Raw genomic sequence first — 17,500 nt, 5'->3', positions numbered from 1 at the left:
GGGTTATCAAAACAGAAGGGTTATCACAACAGAAGGGTTATCAAAACAGAAGGGTTATCACAACAGAAGGGTTATCACAACAGAAGGGGTTATCACAACAGAAGGGTTATCACAACAGAAGGGGTTATCACAACAGAAGGGTTATCACAACAGAAGGGTTATCACAACAGAAGGGTTATCAAAACAGAAGGGTTATCACAACAGAAGGGTTATAATATATATAATAATATATGCCATTTAGCAGACGCTTTATCCAAAGCGACTTACAGTCATGTGTGCATACATTCTACGTATGGGTGGTCCCGGGAATCGAACCCACTAACCTGGCGTTACAAGCGCCATGCTCTACCAACTGAGCTACAGAAGGACACAACAGAAGGGTTATCACAACAGAAGGGTTAACACAACAGAAGGGTTATCACAACAGAATGGTTATCACAACAGAATGGTTATCACAACAGAAGGGTTATCACAACAGAAGGGTTATCAAAACAGAAGGGTTATCACAACAGAAGGGTTATCAAAACATAAGGGTTATCACAACAGAAGGGGTTATCACAACAGAAGGGTTATCACAACAGAAGGGTTATCACAACAGAAGCGTTATCACAACAGAAGGGTTAACACAACAGAAGGGTTATCACAACAGAAGGGGTTATCACAACAGAAGGGTTATCACAACAGAAGGGTTATCAAAACAGAAGGGTTATCACAACAGAAGGGGTTATCACAACAGAATGGTTAACACAACAGAAGGGTTATCACAACAGAAGGGTTATCAAAACAGAAGGGTTATCACAACAGAAGGGTTATCACAACAGAAGGGTTATCAAAACAGAAGGGTTATCACAACAGAAGGGTTATCACAACAGAAGGGTTATCAAAACAGAAGGGTTATCACAACAGAAGGGTTATCAAAACAGAAGGGTTATCACAACAGAAGGGTTATCACAACAGAAGGGTTATCACAACAGAAGGGTTATCAAAACAGAAGGGTTATCACAACAGAAGGGTTATCAAAACAGAAGGGTTATCACAACAGAAGGGTTATCAAAACAGAAGGGTTATCACAACAGAAGGGTTATCACAACAGAAGGGTTATCACAACAGAAGGGGTATCAAAACAGAAGGGTTGTCACAACAGAAGGGTTATCACAACAGAAGGGTTATCACAACAGAAGGGTTATCAAAACAGAAGGGTTATCAAAACAGAAGGGTTATCACAACAGAAGGGTTATCAAAATAGAAGGGTTATCACAACAGAATGGTTATCACAACAGAAGGGTTATCACAACAGAAGGGTTATCAAAACAGAAGGGTTATCACAACAGAAGGGTTATCAAAACAGAAGGGTTATCACAACAGAAGGGTTATCAAAACAGAAGGGTTATCACAACAGAAGGGTTATCAAAACAGAAGGGTTATCACAACAGAAGGGTTATCAAAACAGAAGGGTTATCACAACAGAAGGGTTATCAAAACAGAAGGGTTAACACAACAGAAGGGTTATCACAACAGAAGGGTTATCAAAACAGAAGGGTTATCACAACAGAAGGGTTATCACAACAGAAGGGTCCATGAGTTGCTGCATGGGGCTTCATCCATGTAAACTGAACAGAGGATCTACCCAGTTAGCTAACCATTTTTGGTCCCCTGAAATGTTCTTTGAAATCTCCATTTATAATTGTATTTAATATTAAACCTAACATTATGTTCTCCAGTAACATTTGACACACCGGAATATAAATTGTTGATATATAAATAGTAAGCATTACAGGAACAAGAATATCATCTTTGAGGAACATCTACTCAACGTGTGTGAGAGCGTCCCTGCCGTTTGACATAGGCCATAGCCATTCCTACCATTCTGGCACTCTGTGTTATTGTGGGGCGGCAGGGTAGCCTAGTGGTTAGAGCGTTGGACTAGTAACCGGAAGGTTGCATGTTCAACCCCCCGAGCTAACAAGGTACAAATCTGTCGTTCTGCCCCCGAACAAGGCAGTTCCTAGGCCGTCAATGAAAATAAGATTTTTTTCTTAACTGACTTGCCTAGTTCAAATAAAGTTAAAATAAAAAGTGTTGTGTGTGTTCTGAATCTCCAGTATCTGTTGTTAGCAATTTATGTTATTCTTCAATAACACAAACTCCAAAGCAAATCTGGGGGAGGAAAATAGGTTTATTCAAAGAGGACACGTCACACAGGGAGGTAGATGGTCATTCTCCCCTGTCCTCAGTGATGCTCTTTCCTGTGATTCTCTCCAGTGATTCTCTCTCAGTGATTCTCTCCAGTGGTTCTCTCCAGTGATTCTCTCTCAGTGATTCTCTCTCAGTGATTCTCTCCAGTGATTCTCTCTCAGTGATTCTCTCTCAGTGATTCTCTCCAGTGATTCTCTCTCAGTGATTCTCTCTCAGTGATTCTCTCCAGTGATTCTCTCTCAGTGATTCTCTCCAGTGATTCTCTCTCAGTGATTCTCTCTCAGTGATTCTCTCTCAGTGATTCTCTCTCAGTGATTCTCTCCAGTGATTCTCTCCAGTGATTCTCTCCAGTGATTCTCTCCAGTGATTCTCTAGTGATTCTCTCCAGTGATTCTCTCCAGTGATTCTCTCCAGTGATTCTCTCTCAGTGATTCTCTCTCAGTGATTCTCTCCAGTGATTCTCTCCAGTGATTCTCTCTCAGTGATTCTCTCCAGTGATTCTCTCTCAGTGATTCTCTCCAGTGATTCTCTCCAGTGATTCTCTCCAGTGATTCTCTCCAGTGATTCTCTCTCAGTGATTCTCTCTCAGTGATTCTCTCTCAGTGATTCTCCCCAGTGATTCTCTCTCAGTGATTCTCTCCAGTGATTCTCTCTCAGTGATTCTCTCTCAGTGATTCTCTCCAGTGATTCTCTCTCAGTGATTCTCTCCAGTGATTCTCTCTCAGTGATTCTCTCCAGTGATTCTCTCCAGTGATTCTCTCTCAGTGATTCTCTCTCAGTGATTCTCTCCAGTGATTCTCTCTCAGTGATTCTCTCCAGTGATTCTCTCTCAGTGATTCTCTCTCAGTGATTCTCTCTCAGTGATTCTCTCTCAGTGATTCTCTCTCAGTGATTCTCTCCAGTGATTCTCTCTCAGTGATTCTCTCCAGTGATTCTCTCTCAGTGATTCTCTCTCAGTGATTCTCTCCAGTGATTCTCTCTCAGTGATTCTCTCTAAGTGATTCTCTCTAAGTGATTCTCTCTAAGTGATTCTCTCCAGAACAAAGGAACAGCATGTAGTTGTATAATCCTTGCAATAAAACCAGCCAATGGCCAAATAACTAGTATCCTATTTCAGAAGACATATTCCTCCCATGTCTCTGAACCATGGATCAATAATTCCCTATTACAGAAAAAACAATTTCCATTGATCGTTACTACTCTTTTGACTTATCGTCCTTTTGACCTCTACTCCTCTGTCTCTGCGTTGTGTGTTTATCTTCGACATATTGCAGATGGCTACACCACTGATGACATTGAGTTCTACTGGCGAGGGGGAGATGGAGCAGTGTCTGGGGTGGAGAGAATAGAGCTGCCTCAGTTCTCCATCGTGGACTACAAGCTGGTCTCCAAGAACGTGGTCTTCTCTACAGGTACACAGTGGTGGCCGTTTTGATACCTATGTAGCGTATGTGGGAACTCTTTAAAGACTGTTGGAAAAGCATTCCTCATGATTACTGGTTGAGAGAATGCCAAGAGTGTGATAACCTGTCAAAAGGCAAAGGGTGGCTACTTTGAAGAATCTCAAATCTAAAATATATTTTAATTTGGTTACACCATTTTGGTTACTAAATGATTCCACATGTGTTATTTCATAGTTTTGATGTCTTCACTATTATTCTACAATGTAGAAACTAGTCCAAATAAAGCAAACCCCTGGAATGAGTAGGTGCTGTATATCTATGGCTACACAGTGGCTTTTCAGGGGATGATCCACAGATATTCTGTATATTACCTTTCTCTGCTTTTACACTTCTGATCCCTCCACTTCAGGTCATTATTTGTAAAAGACAATGTATTCTTAATGGTTTACCTGGTTTAATAAAGCAAAATAAAATACATACAGTTCTGTCTGTTTTCCTCCATGCAGGTTCCTACCCACGCCTGTCTCTGAGCTTCAAGCTGAAGAGGAACATCGGCTACTTTATCCTCCAGACCTACATGCCCTCTATCCTGATCACCATCCTGTCTTGGGTCTCCTTCTGGATCAACTATGATGCCTCCGCTGCCAGAGTGGCCCTGGGTAAGACTGCCCATCAAATTCGATCAATAAAGTTATCGAGATTTCATCAGTCAATCAACCAATCAATCCGTAAATCAAATTAAACTTAGACATTAAATGACGATGTTTACAAACGTTGTTGTCATAGTGTTTGCATCGTTCTAAAATGTCGTAGAACATGCGTTGTTGCCATAGTGTAGAACATACGTTGTTGTCATAGTGTTAGAACATACGTTGTTGTCATAGTGTTAGAACATGCGTTGTTGCCATAGTGTAGAACATACATTGTTGTCATAGTGTTAGAACATGCGTTGTTGTCATAGTGTTAGAACATGCGTTGTTGTCATAGTGTTAGAACATGCGTTGTTGTCATACTGTTAGAACATGCGTTGTTGTCAGTGTTAGAACATGCGTTGTTGTCATAGTGTTAGAACATGCGTTGTTGTCATAGTGTTAGAACATGCGTTGTTGTCATAGTGTTAGAACATGCGTTGTTGTCATAGTGTAGAACATACATTGTTGTCATAGTGTTAGAACATGCGTTGTTGTCATAGTGTTAGAACATACGTTGTTGTCATAGTGTTAGAACATACGTTGTTGTCATAGTGTTAGATCATGCGTTGTTGTCATAGTGTTAGAACATGCGTTGTTGTCATAGTGTTAGAACATGCATTGTTGTCATAGTGTTAGAACATGCGTTGTTGTCATAGTGTTAGAACATGCGTTGTTGTCATAGTGTTAGAACATACGTTGTTGTCATAGTGTTAGAACATGCGTTGTTGTCATAGTGTTAGAACATACGTTGTTGTCATAGTGTTAGAACATGCGTTGTTGTCATAGTGTTAGAACATGCGTTGTTGTCATACTGTTAGAACATGCGTTGTTGTCAGTGTTAGAACATGCGTTGTTGTCATAGTGTTAGAACATGCGTTGTTGTCATAGTGTTAGAACATGCGTTGTTGTCATAGTGTTAGAACATGCGTTGTTGTCATAGTGTAGAACATACATTGTTGTCATAGTGTTAGAACATGCGTTGTTGTCATAGTGTTAGAACATACGTTGTTGTCATAGTGTTAGAACATGCGTTGTTGTCATAGTGTAGAACATGCGTTGTTGTCATAGTGTTAGAACATGCGTTGTTGTCATAGTGTAGAACATACGTTGTTGTCATAGTGTTAGAACATGCGTTGTTGTCATAGTGTTAGAACATGCGTTGTTGTCATAGTGTAGAACATACATTGTTGTCATAGTGTTAAAACATGCGTTGTTGTCATAGTGTTAGAACATGCGTTGTTGTCATAGTGTTAGAACATGCGTTGTTGTCATAGTGTAGAACATGCGTTGTTGTCATAGTGTAGAACATGCGTTGTTGTCATAGTGTAGAACATGCGTTGTTGTCATAGTGTAGAACATGCGTTGTTGTCATAGTGTAGAACATGCGTTGTTGTCATAGTGTTAGAACATGCGTTGTTGTCATAGTGTTAGAACATGCGTTGTTGTCATAGTGTTAGAACATACGTTGTTGTCATAGTGTTAGAACATGCGTTGTTGTTATAGTGTAGAACATGCGTTTGTTGTCATAGTGTAGAACATGCGTTGTTGTCATAGTGTTAGAACATGCGTTGTTGTCATAGTGTTAGAACATGCGTTGTTGTCATAGTGTTAGAACATACGTTGTTGTCATAGTGTTAGAACATGCGTTGTTGTCATAGTGTTAGAACATGCGTTGTTGTCATAGTGTTAGAACATGCGTTGTTGTCATAGTGTTAGAACATGCGTTGTTGTCATAGTGTTAGAACATACGTTGTTGTCATAGTGTAGAACATGCGTTGTTGTCATAGTGTTAGAACATGCGTTGTTGTCATAGTGTTAGAACATGCGTTGTTGTCATAGTGTAGAACATGCGTTGTTGTCATAGTGTTAGAACATGCGTTGTTGTCATAGTGTTAGAACATACATTGTTGTCATAGTGTTAGAACATGCGTTGTTGTCATAGTGTAGAACATGCGTTGTTGTCATCGTGTTAGAACATGCGTTGTTGTCATAGTGTAGAACATGCGTTGTTGTCATAGTGTTAGAACATACGTTGTTGTCATAGTGTAGAACATGCGTTGTTGTCATAGTGTAGAACATACGTTGTTGCCATAGTGTTAGAACATGCGTTGTTGTCATAGTGTTAGAACATGCGTTGTTGTCATAGTGTTAGAACATGCGTTGTTGTCATAGTGTTAGAACATGCGTTGTTGTCATAGTGTTAGAACATGCGTTGTTGTCATAGTGTTAGAACATGCGTTGTTGTCATAGTGTTAGAACATACGTTGTTGTCATAGTGTTAGAACATGCGTTGTTGTCATAGTGTTAGAACATGCGTTGTTGTCATAGTGTTAGAACATGCGTTGTTGTCATAGTGTTAGAACATGCGTTGTTGTCATAGTGTTAGAACATGCGTTGTTGTCATAGTGTTAGAACATGCGTTGTTGTCATAGTGTTAGAACATGCGTTGTTGTCATAGTGTTAGAACATGCGTTGTTGTCATAGTGTTAGAACATACGTTGTTGTCATAGTGTTAGAACATGCGTTGTTGTCATAGTGTTAGAACATACGTTGTTGTCATAGTGTTAGAACATGCGTTGTTGTCATAGTGTTAGAACATACGTTGTTGTCATAGTGTTAGAACATGCGTTGTTGTCATAGTGTAGAACATACGTTGTTGTCATAGTGTTAGAACATGCGTTGTTGTCATAGTGTTAGAACATGCATTGTTGTCATAGTGTTAGAACATGCGTTGTTGTCATCGTGTTAGAACATGCGTTGTTGTCATAGTGCAGAACATGCGTTGTTGTCATAGTGTTAGAACATACGTTGTTGTCATAGTGTAGAACATGCGTTGTTGTCATAGTGTAGAACATACGTTGTTGCCATAGTGTTAGAACATGCGTTGTTGTCATAGTGTTAGAACATGCGTTGTTGTCATAGTGTTAGAACATGCGTTGTTGTCATAGTGTTAGAACATGCGTTGTTGTCATAGTGTTAGAACATGCGTTGTTGTCATAGTGTTAGAAACATGCGTTGTTGTCATAGTGTTAGAACATGCGTTGTTGTCATAGTGTTAGAACATGCGTTGTTGTCATAGTGTTAGAACATACGTTGTTGTCATAGTGTTAGAACATGCGTTGTTGTCATAGTGTTAGAACATGCGTTGTTGTCATAGTGTTAGAACATGCGTTGTTGTCATAGTGTTAGAACATGCGTTGTTGTCATAGTGTTAGAACATGCGTTGTTGTCATAGTGTTAGAACATGCGTTGTTGTCATAGTGTTAGAACATGCGTTGTTGTCATAGTGTTAGAACATACGTTGTTGTCATAGTGTTAGAACATACGTTGTTGTCATAGTGTTAGAACATACGTTGTTGTCATAGTGTTAGAACATGCGTTGTTGTCATAGTGTTAGAACATACGTTGTTGTCATAGTGTTAGAACATGCGTTGTTGTCATAGTGTAGAACATACGTTGTTGTCATAGTGTTAGAACATGCGTTGTTGTCATAGTGTTAGAACATGCGTTGTTGTCAGTGTTAGAACATGCGTTGTTGTCATAGTGTTAGAACATGCGTTGTTGTCATAGTGTTAGAACATGCGTTGTTGTCATAGTGTTAGAACATGCGTTGTTGTCATAGTGTTAGAACATGCGTTGTTGTCAGTGTTAGAACATACGTTGTTGTCATAGTGTTAGAACATGCGTTGTTGTCATAGTGTTAGAACATGCGTTGTTGTCATAGTGTTAGAACATGCGTTGTTGTCATAGTGTTAGAACATGCGTTGTTGTCATAGTGTTAGAACATACGTTGTTGTCATAGTGTTACAACATACGTTGTTGTCATAGTGTTAGAACATGCGTTGTTGTCAGTGTTAGAACATACGTTGTTGTCATAGTGTAGAACATGCGTTGTTGTCATAGTGTTAGAACATGCGTTGTTGTCATAGTGTTAGAACATGCGTTGTTGTCATAGTGTAGAACATGCGTTGTTGTCATAGTGTTAGAACATGCGTTGTTGTCATAGTGTTAGAACATACGTTGTTGTCATAGTGTTAGAACATGCGTTGTTGTCATAGTGTAGAACATGCGTTGTTGTCAGTGTTAGAACATGCGTTGTTGTCATAGTGCAGAACATGCGTTGTTGTCATAGTGTTAGAACATACGTTGTTGTCATAGTGTAGAACATGCGTTGTTGTTATAGTGTAGAACATACGTTGTTGTCATAGTGTTAGAACATGCGTTGTTGTCATAGTGTTAGAACATGCGTTGTTGTCATAGTGTTAGAACATGCGTTGTTGTCATAGTGTTAGAACATGCGTTGTTGTCATAGTGTTAGAACATGCGTTGTTGTCATAGTGTTAGAACATGCGTTGTTGTCATAGTGTTAGAACATGCGTTGTTGTCATAGTGTTAGAACATACGTTGTTGTCATAGTGTTAGAACATGCGTTGTTGTCATAGTGTTAGAACATGCGTTGTTGTCATAGTGTTAGAACATGCGTTGTTGTCATAGTGTTAGAACATGCGTTGTTGTCATAGTGTTAGAACATGCGTTGTTGTCATAGTGTTAGAACATGCGTTGTTGTCATAGTGTTAGAACATGCGTTGTTGTCATAGTGTTAGAACATACGTTGTTGTCATAGTGTTAGAACATACGTTGTTGTCATAGTGTTAGAACATACGTTGTTGTCATAGTGTTAGAACATGCGTTGTTGTCATAGTGTTAGAACATACGTTGTTGTCATAGTGTTAGAACATGCGTTGTTGTCATAGTGTAGAACATACGTTGTTGTCATAGTGTTAGAACATGCGTTGTTGTCATAGTGTTAGAACATGCGTTGTTGTCATAGTGTTAGAACATACGTTGTTGTCATAGTGTAGAACATACGTTGTTGTCATAGTGTTAGAACATGCGTTGTTGTCATAGTGTTAGAACATGCGTTGTTGTCATAGTGTTAGAACATGCGTTGTTGTCATAGTGTTAGAACATGCGTTGTTGTCATAGTGTAGAACATGCGTTGTTGTCATAGTGTTAGAACATACGTTGTTGTCATAGTGTTAGAACATGCGTTGTTGTCATAGTGTAGAACATACGTTGTTGTCATAGTGTAGAACATGCGTTGTTGTCATAGTGTAGAACATACGTTGTTGTCATAGTGTAGAACATGCGTTGTTGTCATAGTGTAGAACATACGTTGTTGTCATAGTGTAGAACATACGTTGTTGTCATAGTGTAGAACATACGTTGTTGTCATAGTGTAGAACATGCGTTGTTGTCATAGTGTTAGAACATACGTTGTTGTCATAGTGTTAGAACATGCGTTGTTGTCATAGTGTAGAACATACGTTGTTGTCATAGTGTTAAAACATGCGTTGTTGTCATAGTGTTAGAACATGCGTTGTTGTCATAGTGTTAGAACATGCGTTGTTGTCATAGTGTAGAACATGCGTTGTTGTCATAGTGTAGAACATACGTTGTTGTCATAGTGTTAGAACATGCGTTGTTGTCATAGTGTTAGAACATGCGTTGTTGTCATAGTGTTAGAACATGCGTTGTTGTCATAGTGTTAGAACATGCGTTGTTGTCATAGTGTTAGAACATGCGTTGTTGTCATAGTGTTAGAACATGCGTTGTTGTCATAGTGTTAGAACATGCGTTGTTGTCATAGTGTTAGAACATGCGTTGTTGTCATAGTGTTAGAACATGCGTTGTTGTCATAGTGTTTGAACATGCGTTGTTGTCATAGTGTTAGAACATGCGTTGTTGTCATAGTGTTAGAACATGCGTTGTTGTCATAGTGTTAGAACATGCGTTGTTGTCATAGTGTAGAACATACATTGTTGTCATAGTGTTAGAACATACGTTGTTGTCATAGTGTTAAAACATACGTTGTTGTCATAGTGTTAGAACATACGTTGTTGTCATAGTGTTAAAACATGCGTTGTTGTCATAGTGTTAGAACATACGTTGTTGTCATAGTGTTAGAACATGCGTTGTTGTCATAGTGTTAGAACATGCGTTGTTGTCATAGTGTTAGAACATACGTTGTTGTCATAGTGTTAAAACATGCGTTGTTGTCATAGTGTTAGAACATGCGTTGTTGTCATAGTGTTAGAACATGCGTTGTTGTCATAGTGTTAGAACATGCGTTGTTTTCATAGTGTTAGAACATGCGTTGTTGTCATAGTGTTAGAACATGCGTTGTTGTCAGTGTTAGAACATGCGTTGTTGTCATAGTGTAGAACATACGTTGTTGTCATAGTGTAGAACATACGTTGTTGTCATAGTGTAGAACATACGTTGTTGTCATAGTGTAGAACATGCTTGTTGTCATAGTGTTAGAACATACGTTGTTGTCATAGTGTTAGAACATGCGTTGTTGTCATAGTGTAGAACATACGTTGTTGTCATAGTGTTAAAACATGCGTTGTTGTCATAGTGTTAGAACATGCGTTGTTGTCATAGTGTTAGAACATGCGTTGTTGTCATAGTGTAGAACATGCGTTGTTGTCATAGTGTAGAACATACGTTGTTGTCATAGTGTTAGAACATGCGTTGTTGTCATAGTGTTAGAACATGCGTTGTTGTCATAGTGTTAGAACATGCGTTGTTGTCATAGTGTTAGAACATGCGTTGTTGTCATAGTGTTAGAACATGCGTTGTTGTCATAGTGTTAGAACATGCGTTGTTGTCATAGTGTTAGAACATGCGTTGTTGTCATAGTGTTAGAACATGCGTTGTTGTCATAGTGTTAGAACATGCGTTGTTGTCATAGTGTTTGAACATGCGTTGTTGTCATAGTGTTAGAACATGCGTTGTTGTCATAGTGTTAGAACATGCGTTGTTGTCATAGTGTTAGAACATGCGTTGTTGTCATAGTGTTAGAAACATACATTGTTGTCATAGTGTTAGAACATACGTTGTTGTCATAGTGTTAAAACATGCGTTGTTGTCATAGTGTTAGAACATACGTTGTTGTCATAGTGTTAAACATGCGTTGTTGTCATAGTGTTAGAACATACGTTGTTGTCATAGTGTTAGAACATGCGTTGTTGTCATAGTGTTAGAACATGCGTTGTTGTCATAGTGTTAGAACATGCGTTGTTGTCATAGTGTTAGAACATACGTTGTTGTCATAGTGTTAAAACATGCGTTGTTGTCATAGTGTTAGAACATGCGTTGTTGTCATAGTGTTAGAACATGCGTTGTTGTTGTCATACGTGTTAGAACATGCGTTGTTTGTTGTCATAGTGTTAGAACATGCGTTGTTGTCATAGTGTTAGAACATGCGTTGTTGTCAGTGTTAGAACATGCGTTGTTGTCATAGTGTTAGAACATGCGTTGTTGTCATAGTGTTAGAACATGCGTTGTTGTCATAGTGTTAGAACATGCGTTGTTGTCAGTGTTAGAACATACGTTTGTTGTCATAGTGTTAGAACATGCGTTGTTGTCATAGTGTTACAACATACGTTGTTGTCATAGTGTTAGAACATGCGTTGTTGTCAGTGTTAGAACATGCGTTGTTGTCATAGTGTTAGAACATGCGTTGTTGTCATAGTGTTAGAACATGTTGTTGTTGTCATAGTGTTAGAACATGTGTTGTTGTCAGTGTTAGAACATGAACATGAAACATACTGTTGTTGTCGTTGTTGTCATAGTGTTAGAACATGCGTTGTTGTCATAGTGTTAGAACATGCGTTGTTGTCAGTGTTAGAACATGCGTTGTTGTCATAGTGTTAGAACATGCGTTGTTGTCATAGTGTTAGGAACATGCGTTGTTGTCATACTGTTAGAACATGCGTTGTTGTCATAGTGTTAGAACATGCGTTGTTGTCATAGTGTTGTAGAACATGCGTTGTTGTCATAGTGTTAGAACATACGTTGTTGTCATAGTGTTAGAACATGCGTTGTTGTCATAGTGTTAGAACATGCGTTTGTTGTGCGTTGTTGTCATAGTGTTAGAACATGCGTTGTCATACTGTTGTCATGTTGTGTTAGAACATGCGTTGTTGTCATAGTGTTAGAACATACGTTGTTGTCATAGTGTTAGAACATACGTTGTTGTCATAGTGTTAGAACATGCGTCATACTGTTAGAACATGCGTTGTTGCTCATAGTGTTAGAACATGCGTTGTTGTCATAGTGTTAGAACATGCGTTGTTGTCATAGTGTTAGAACATGCGTTGTTGTCATAGTGTTAGAACATGCGTTGTTGTCATAGTGTTAGAACATACGTTGTTGTCATAGTGTTAGAACATGCGTTGTTGTCATAGTGTTTAGACATGCATTGTTGTCATAGTGCGTTGTCATATTGTAGAACATACGTTGTTGTCATAGTGTAGAACATGCGTTGTTGTCATAGTGTAGAACATACGTTGTTGTCATAGTGTTAGAACATGCGTTGTTGTCATAGTGTTAGAACATGCGTTGTTGTCATAGTGTTAGAACATGCGTTGTTGTCATAGTGTTAGAACATGCGTTGTTGTCATAGTGTTAGAACATGCGTTGTTGTCATAGTGTTAGAACAACAGTGTAGAACATACGTTGTTGTCATAGTGTTAGAACATACGTTTTTGTCATAGTGTAGAACATACGTTGTTGTCATAGTGTAGAACATACGTTGTTGTCATCGCGGTTAGAACATGCGTTGTTGTCATAGTGTTAGAACATGCGTTGTTGTCATAGTGTTAGAACATGCGTTGTTGTCATAGTGTTAGAACATTTGTTGTCATCATGTTGTCATAGTGTAGAACATGCGTTGTTGTCATAGTGTTAGAACATGCGTTGTTGTCATAGTGTTTGCTGTCATTCTAAAATGTTGTTTAGAACATGTGTTGTTGTCATAGTGTTAGAACATGCGTTGTTGTTGTCATAGTGTTAGAACATGCGTTGTTGTCATAGTGTTAACAGAAGGGGTTATCACAACAGAAGGGTTATCACAACAGAAGGGTTATCACAACAGAAGGGTTATCAAAACAGAAGGGTTATCACAACAGAAGGGTTATAATATATATAATAATATATGCCATTTAGCAGACGCTTTATCCAAAGCGACTTACAGTCATGTGTGCATACATTCGTACGTATGGGTGGTCCCGGGAATCGAACCCACTAACCTGGCGTTACAAGCGCCATGCTCTACCACACTGAGCTACAGAAGGACACAACAGAAGGGTTATCACAACAGAAGGGTTAACACAACAGAAGGGTTATCACAACAGAAGGGTTATCACAACAGAAGGGTTATCACAACAGAAGGGTTATCACAACAGAAGGGTTATCAAAACAGAAGGGTTATCACAACAGAAGGGTTATCACAACAGAAGGGTTATCACAACAGAAGGGGTTATCACAACAGAAGGGTTATCACAACAGAAGGGTTAACACAACAGAAGGGTTATCACAACAGAAGGGTTAACACAACAGAAGGGTTATCACAACAGAAGGGGTTATCACAACAGAAGGGTTATCACAACAGAAGGGTTATCAAAACAGAAGGGTTATCACAACAGAAGGGTTATCACAACAGAATGGTTAACACAACAGAAGGGTTATCACAACAGAAGGGTTATCACAACAGAAGGGTTATCACAACAGAAGGGTTATCACAACAGAAGGGTTATCACAACAGAAGGGTTATCACAACAGAAGGGTTATCACAACAGAAGGGTTATCACAACAGAAGGGTTATCACAACAGAAGGGTTATCAAAACAGAAGGGTTATCACAACAGAAGGGTTATCACAACAGAAGGGTTATCACAACAGAAGGGTTATCAAAACAGAAGGGTTATCACAACAGAAGGGTTATCAAAACAGAAGGGTTATCACAACAGAAGGGTTATCAAAACAGAAGGGTTATCACAACAGAAGGGTTATCACAACAGAAGGGTTATCACAACAGAAGGGTTATCAAAACAGAAGGGTTGTCACAACAGAAGGGTTATCACAACAGAAGGGTTATCACAACAGAAGGGTTATCAAAACAGAAGGGTTATCAAAACAGAAGGGTTATCACAACAGAAGGGTTATCAAAACAGAAGGGTTATCACAACAGAATGGTTATCACAACAGAAGGGTTATCACAACAGAAGGGTTATCAAAACAGAAGGGTTATCACAACAGAAGGGTTATCAAAACAGAAGGGTTATCACAACAGAAGGGTTATCAAAACAGAAGGGTTATCACAACAGAAGGGTTATCAAAACAGAAGGGTTATCACAACAGAAGGGTTATCACAACAGAAGGGTTATCACAACAGAAGGGTTATCACAACAGAAGGGTTATCACAACAGAAGGGTTATCAAAACAGAAGGGTTATCACAACAGAAGGGTTATCACAACAGAAGGGTTATCACAACAGAAGGGTCCATGAGTTGCTGCATGGGGCTTCATCCATGTAAACTGAACAGAGGATCTACCCAGTTAGCTAACCATTTTGGTCCCCTGAAATGTTCTTTGAAATCTCCATTTATAATTGTATTTAATATTAAACCTAACATTATGTTCTCCAGTAACATTTGACACACCGGAATATAAATTGTTGATATATAAATAGTAAGCATTACAGGAACAAGAATATCATCTTTGAGGAACATCTACTCAACGTGTGTGAGAGCGTCCCTGCCGTTTGACATAGGCCATAGCCATTCCTACCATTCTGGCACTCTGTGTTATTGTGGGGCGGCAGGGTAGCCTAGTGGTTAGAGCGTTGGACTAGTAACCGGAAGGTTGCATGTTCAACCCCCCGAGCTAACAAGGTACAAATCTGTCGTTCTGCCCCCGAACAAGGCAGTTCCTAGGCCGTCAATGAAAATAAGATTTTTTCTTAACTGACTTGCCTAGTTCAAATAAAGTTCAAATAAAAAGTGTTGTGTGTGTTCTGAATCTCCAGTATCTGTTGTTAGCAATTTATGTTATTCTTCAATAACACAAACTCCAAAGCAAATCTGGGGAGGAAAATAGGTTTATTCAAAGAGGACACGTCACACAGGGAGGTAGATGGTCATTCTCCCTTTTCCTCAGTGATGCTCTTTCCTGTGATTCTCTCCAGTGATTCTCTCTCAGTGATTCTCTCCAGTGGTTCTCTCCAGTGATTCTCTCTCAGTGATTCTCTCTCAGTGATTCTCTCCAGTGATTCTCTCTCAGTGGATTCTCTCTCAGTGATTCTCTCAGTGATTCTCTCTCAGTGATTCTCTCTCAGTGATTCTCTCCAGTGATTCTCTCTCAGTGATTCTCTCCAGTGATTCTTCTCAGTGATTCTCTCTCAGTGATTCTCTCTCAGTGATTCTCTCTCAGTGATTCTCTCTCAGTGATTCTCTCCAGTGATTCTCTCTCAGTGATTCTCTCCAGTGATTCTCTCTCAGTGATTCTCTCCAGTGATTCTCTCCAGTGATTCTCTCCAGTGATTCTCTCTCAGTGATTCTCTCTCAGTGATTCTCTCCAGTGATTCTCTCCAGTGATTCTCTCTCAGTGATTCTCTCCAGTGATTCTCTCTCAGTGATTCTCTCCAGTGATTCTCTCCAGTGATTCTCTCCAGTGATTCTCTTCAGTGATTCTCTCTCAGTGATTCTCTCTCAGTGATTCTCTCTCAGTGATTCTCCCCAGTGATTCTCTCTCAGTGATTCTCTCAGTGATTCTCTCTCAGTGATTCTCTCTCAGTGATTCTCTCCAGTGATTCTCTCTCAGTGATTCTCTCCAGTGATTCTCTCTCAGTGATTCTCTCCAGTGATTCTCTCTCAGTGATTCTCTCTCAGTGATTCTCTCTCAGTGATTCTCTCCAGTGATTCTCTCTCAGTGATTCTCTCCAGTGATTCTCTCTCAGTGATTCTCTCTCAGTGATTCTCTCTCAGTGATTCTCTCTCAGTGATTCTCTCTCAGTGATTCTCTCCAGTGATTCTCTCTCAGTGATTCTCTCCAGTGATTCTCTCTCAGTGATTCTCTCTCAGTGATTCTCTCCAGTGATTCTCTCTCAGTGATTCTCTCTAAGTGATTCTCTCTAAGTGATTCTCTCTAAGTGATTCTCTCTCAGAACAAAGGAACAGCATGTAGTTGTATAATCCTTGCAATAAAACCAGCCAATGGCCAAATAACTAGTATCCTATTTCAGAAGACATATTCCTCCCATGTCTCTGAACCATGGATCAATAATTCCCTATTACAGAAAAACAATTTCCATTGATCGTTACTACTCTATTGACTTATCGTCCTTTTTTGACCTCTAGTCCTCTGTCTCTGCGTTGTGTGTTTATCTTCGACATATTGCAGATGGCTACACCACTGATGACATTGAGTTCTACTGGCGAGGGAGATGGAGCAGTGTCTGGGGTGGAGAGAATAGAGCTGCCTCAGTTCTCCATCGTGGACTACAAGCTGGTCTCCAGAGCGTGGTCTTCTCTACAGGTACACAGTGGTGGCCGTTTTGATACCTATGTAGCGTATGTGGGAACTCTTTAAAGACTGTTGGAAAAGCATTCCTCATGATTACTGGTTGAGAGAATGCCAAGAGTGTGATAACCTGTCAAAAGGCAAAGGGTGGCTACTTTGAAGAGATCTCAAATCTAAAATATATTTTGATTTGGTTACACCATTTTGGTTACTAAATGATTCCACGTGTGTTATTTCATAGTTTTGATGTCTTCACTATTATTCTACAATGTAGAAACTAGTCCAAATAAAGCAAACCCCTGGAATGAGTAGGTGCTGTATATCTATGGCTACACAGTGGCTTTTCAGGGGGTGATCTACAGATATTCTGTATATTACCTTTCTCTGCTTTTACACTTCTGATCCCTCCACTTCAGGTCATTATTTGTAAAGACAATGTATTCTTAATGGTTTACCTGGTTTAATAAAGCAAAATAAAATACATACAGTTCTGTCTGTTTTCCTCCATGCAGGTTCCTACCCACGTCTGTCTCTGAGCTTCCAAGCTGAAGAGGAACATCGGCTACTTTATCCTCCAGACCTACATGCCCTCTATCCTGATCACCATCCTGTCTTGGGTCTCCTTCTGGATCCAACTATGATGCCTCCGCTGCCAGAGTGGCCCTGGGTAAGACTGCCCATCAGAATTCGATCAATAAAGTTATCGAGATTTCATCAGTCAATCAACCAATCAATCCGTAAATCAAATTAAGCTTAGACATTAAATGACGATGTTTACAAACGTTGTTGTCATGAGTGTTTGCATCGTTCTAAAATGTAGGTTGTAGAACATGCGTTGTTG

The 17,500-nt window shown here is 39.5% G+C and overlaps 1 protein-coding gene across 1 annotated transcript in view; it reads left to right on the top strand.

Moving 5' to 3' along the window:
* LOC118382414 (gamma-aminobutyric acid receptor subunit beta-2-like) overlaps positions 1-17,500 on the top strand; it is a 122,938-nt gene that overhangs the window by 95,809 nt on the left and 9,629 nt on the right. The window contains exons 6-7 of the mRNA XM_052486964.1: positions 3,471-3,608; positions 4,106-4,258. Of these exons, the coding sequence (XP_052342924.1) occupies positions 3,471-3,608; positions 4,106-4,258 (291 nt within the window). The remainder of the gene's footprint in view (positions 1-3,470; positions 3,609-4,105; positions 4,259-17,500) is intronic.

The sequence above is a fragment of the Oncorhynchus keta genome, chromosome 30, assembly GCF_023373465.1.
Source record: "Oncorhynchus keta strain PuntledgeMale-10-30-2019 chromosome 30, Oket_V2, whole genome shotgun sequence".
In the NCBI taxonomy this organism is placed as follows: domain Eukaryota; kingdom Metazoa; phylum Chordata; class Actinopteri; order Salmoniformes; family Salmonidae; genus Oncorhynchus; species Oncorhynchus keta.
The sequence above is the reverse complement of the archived record's forward strand: the minus strand, read 5'-3'. Positions and strand labels throughout refer to the sequence as shown.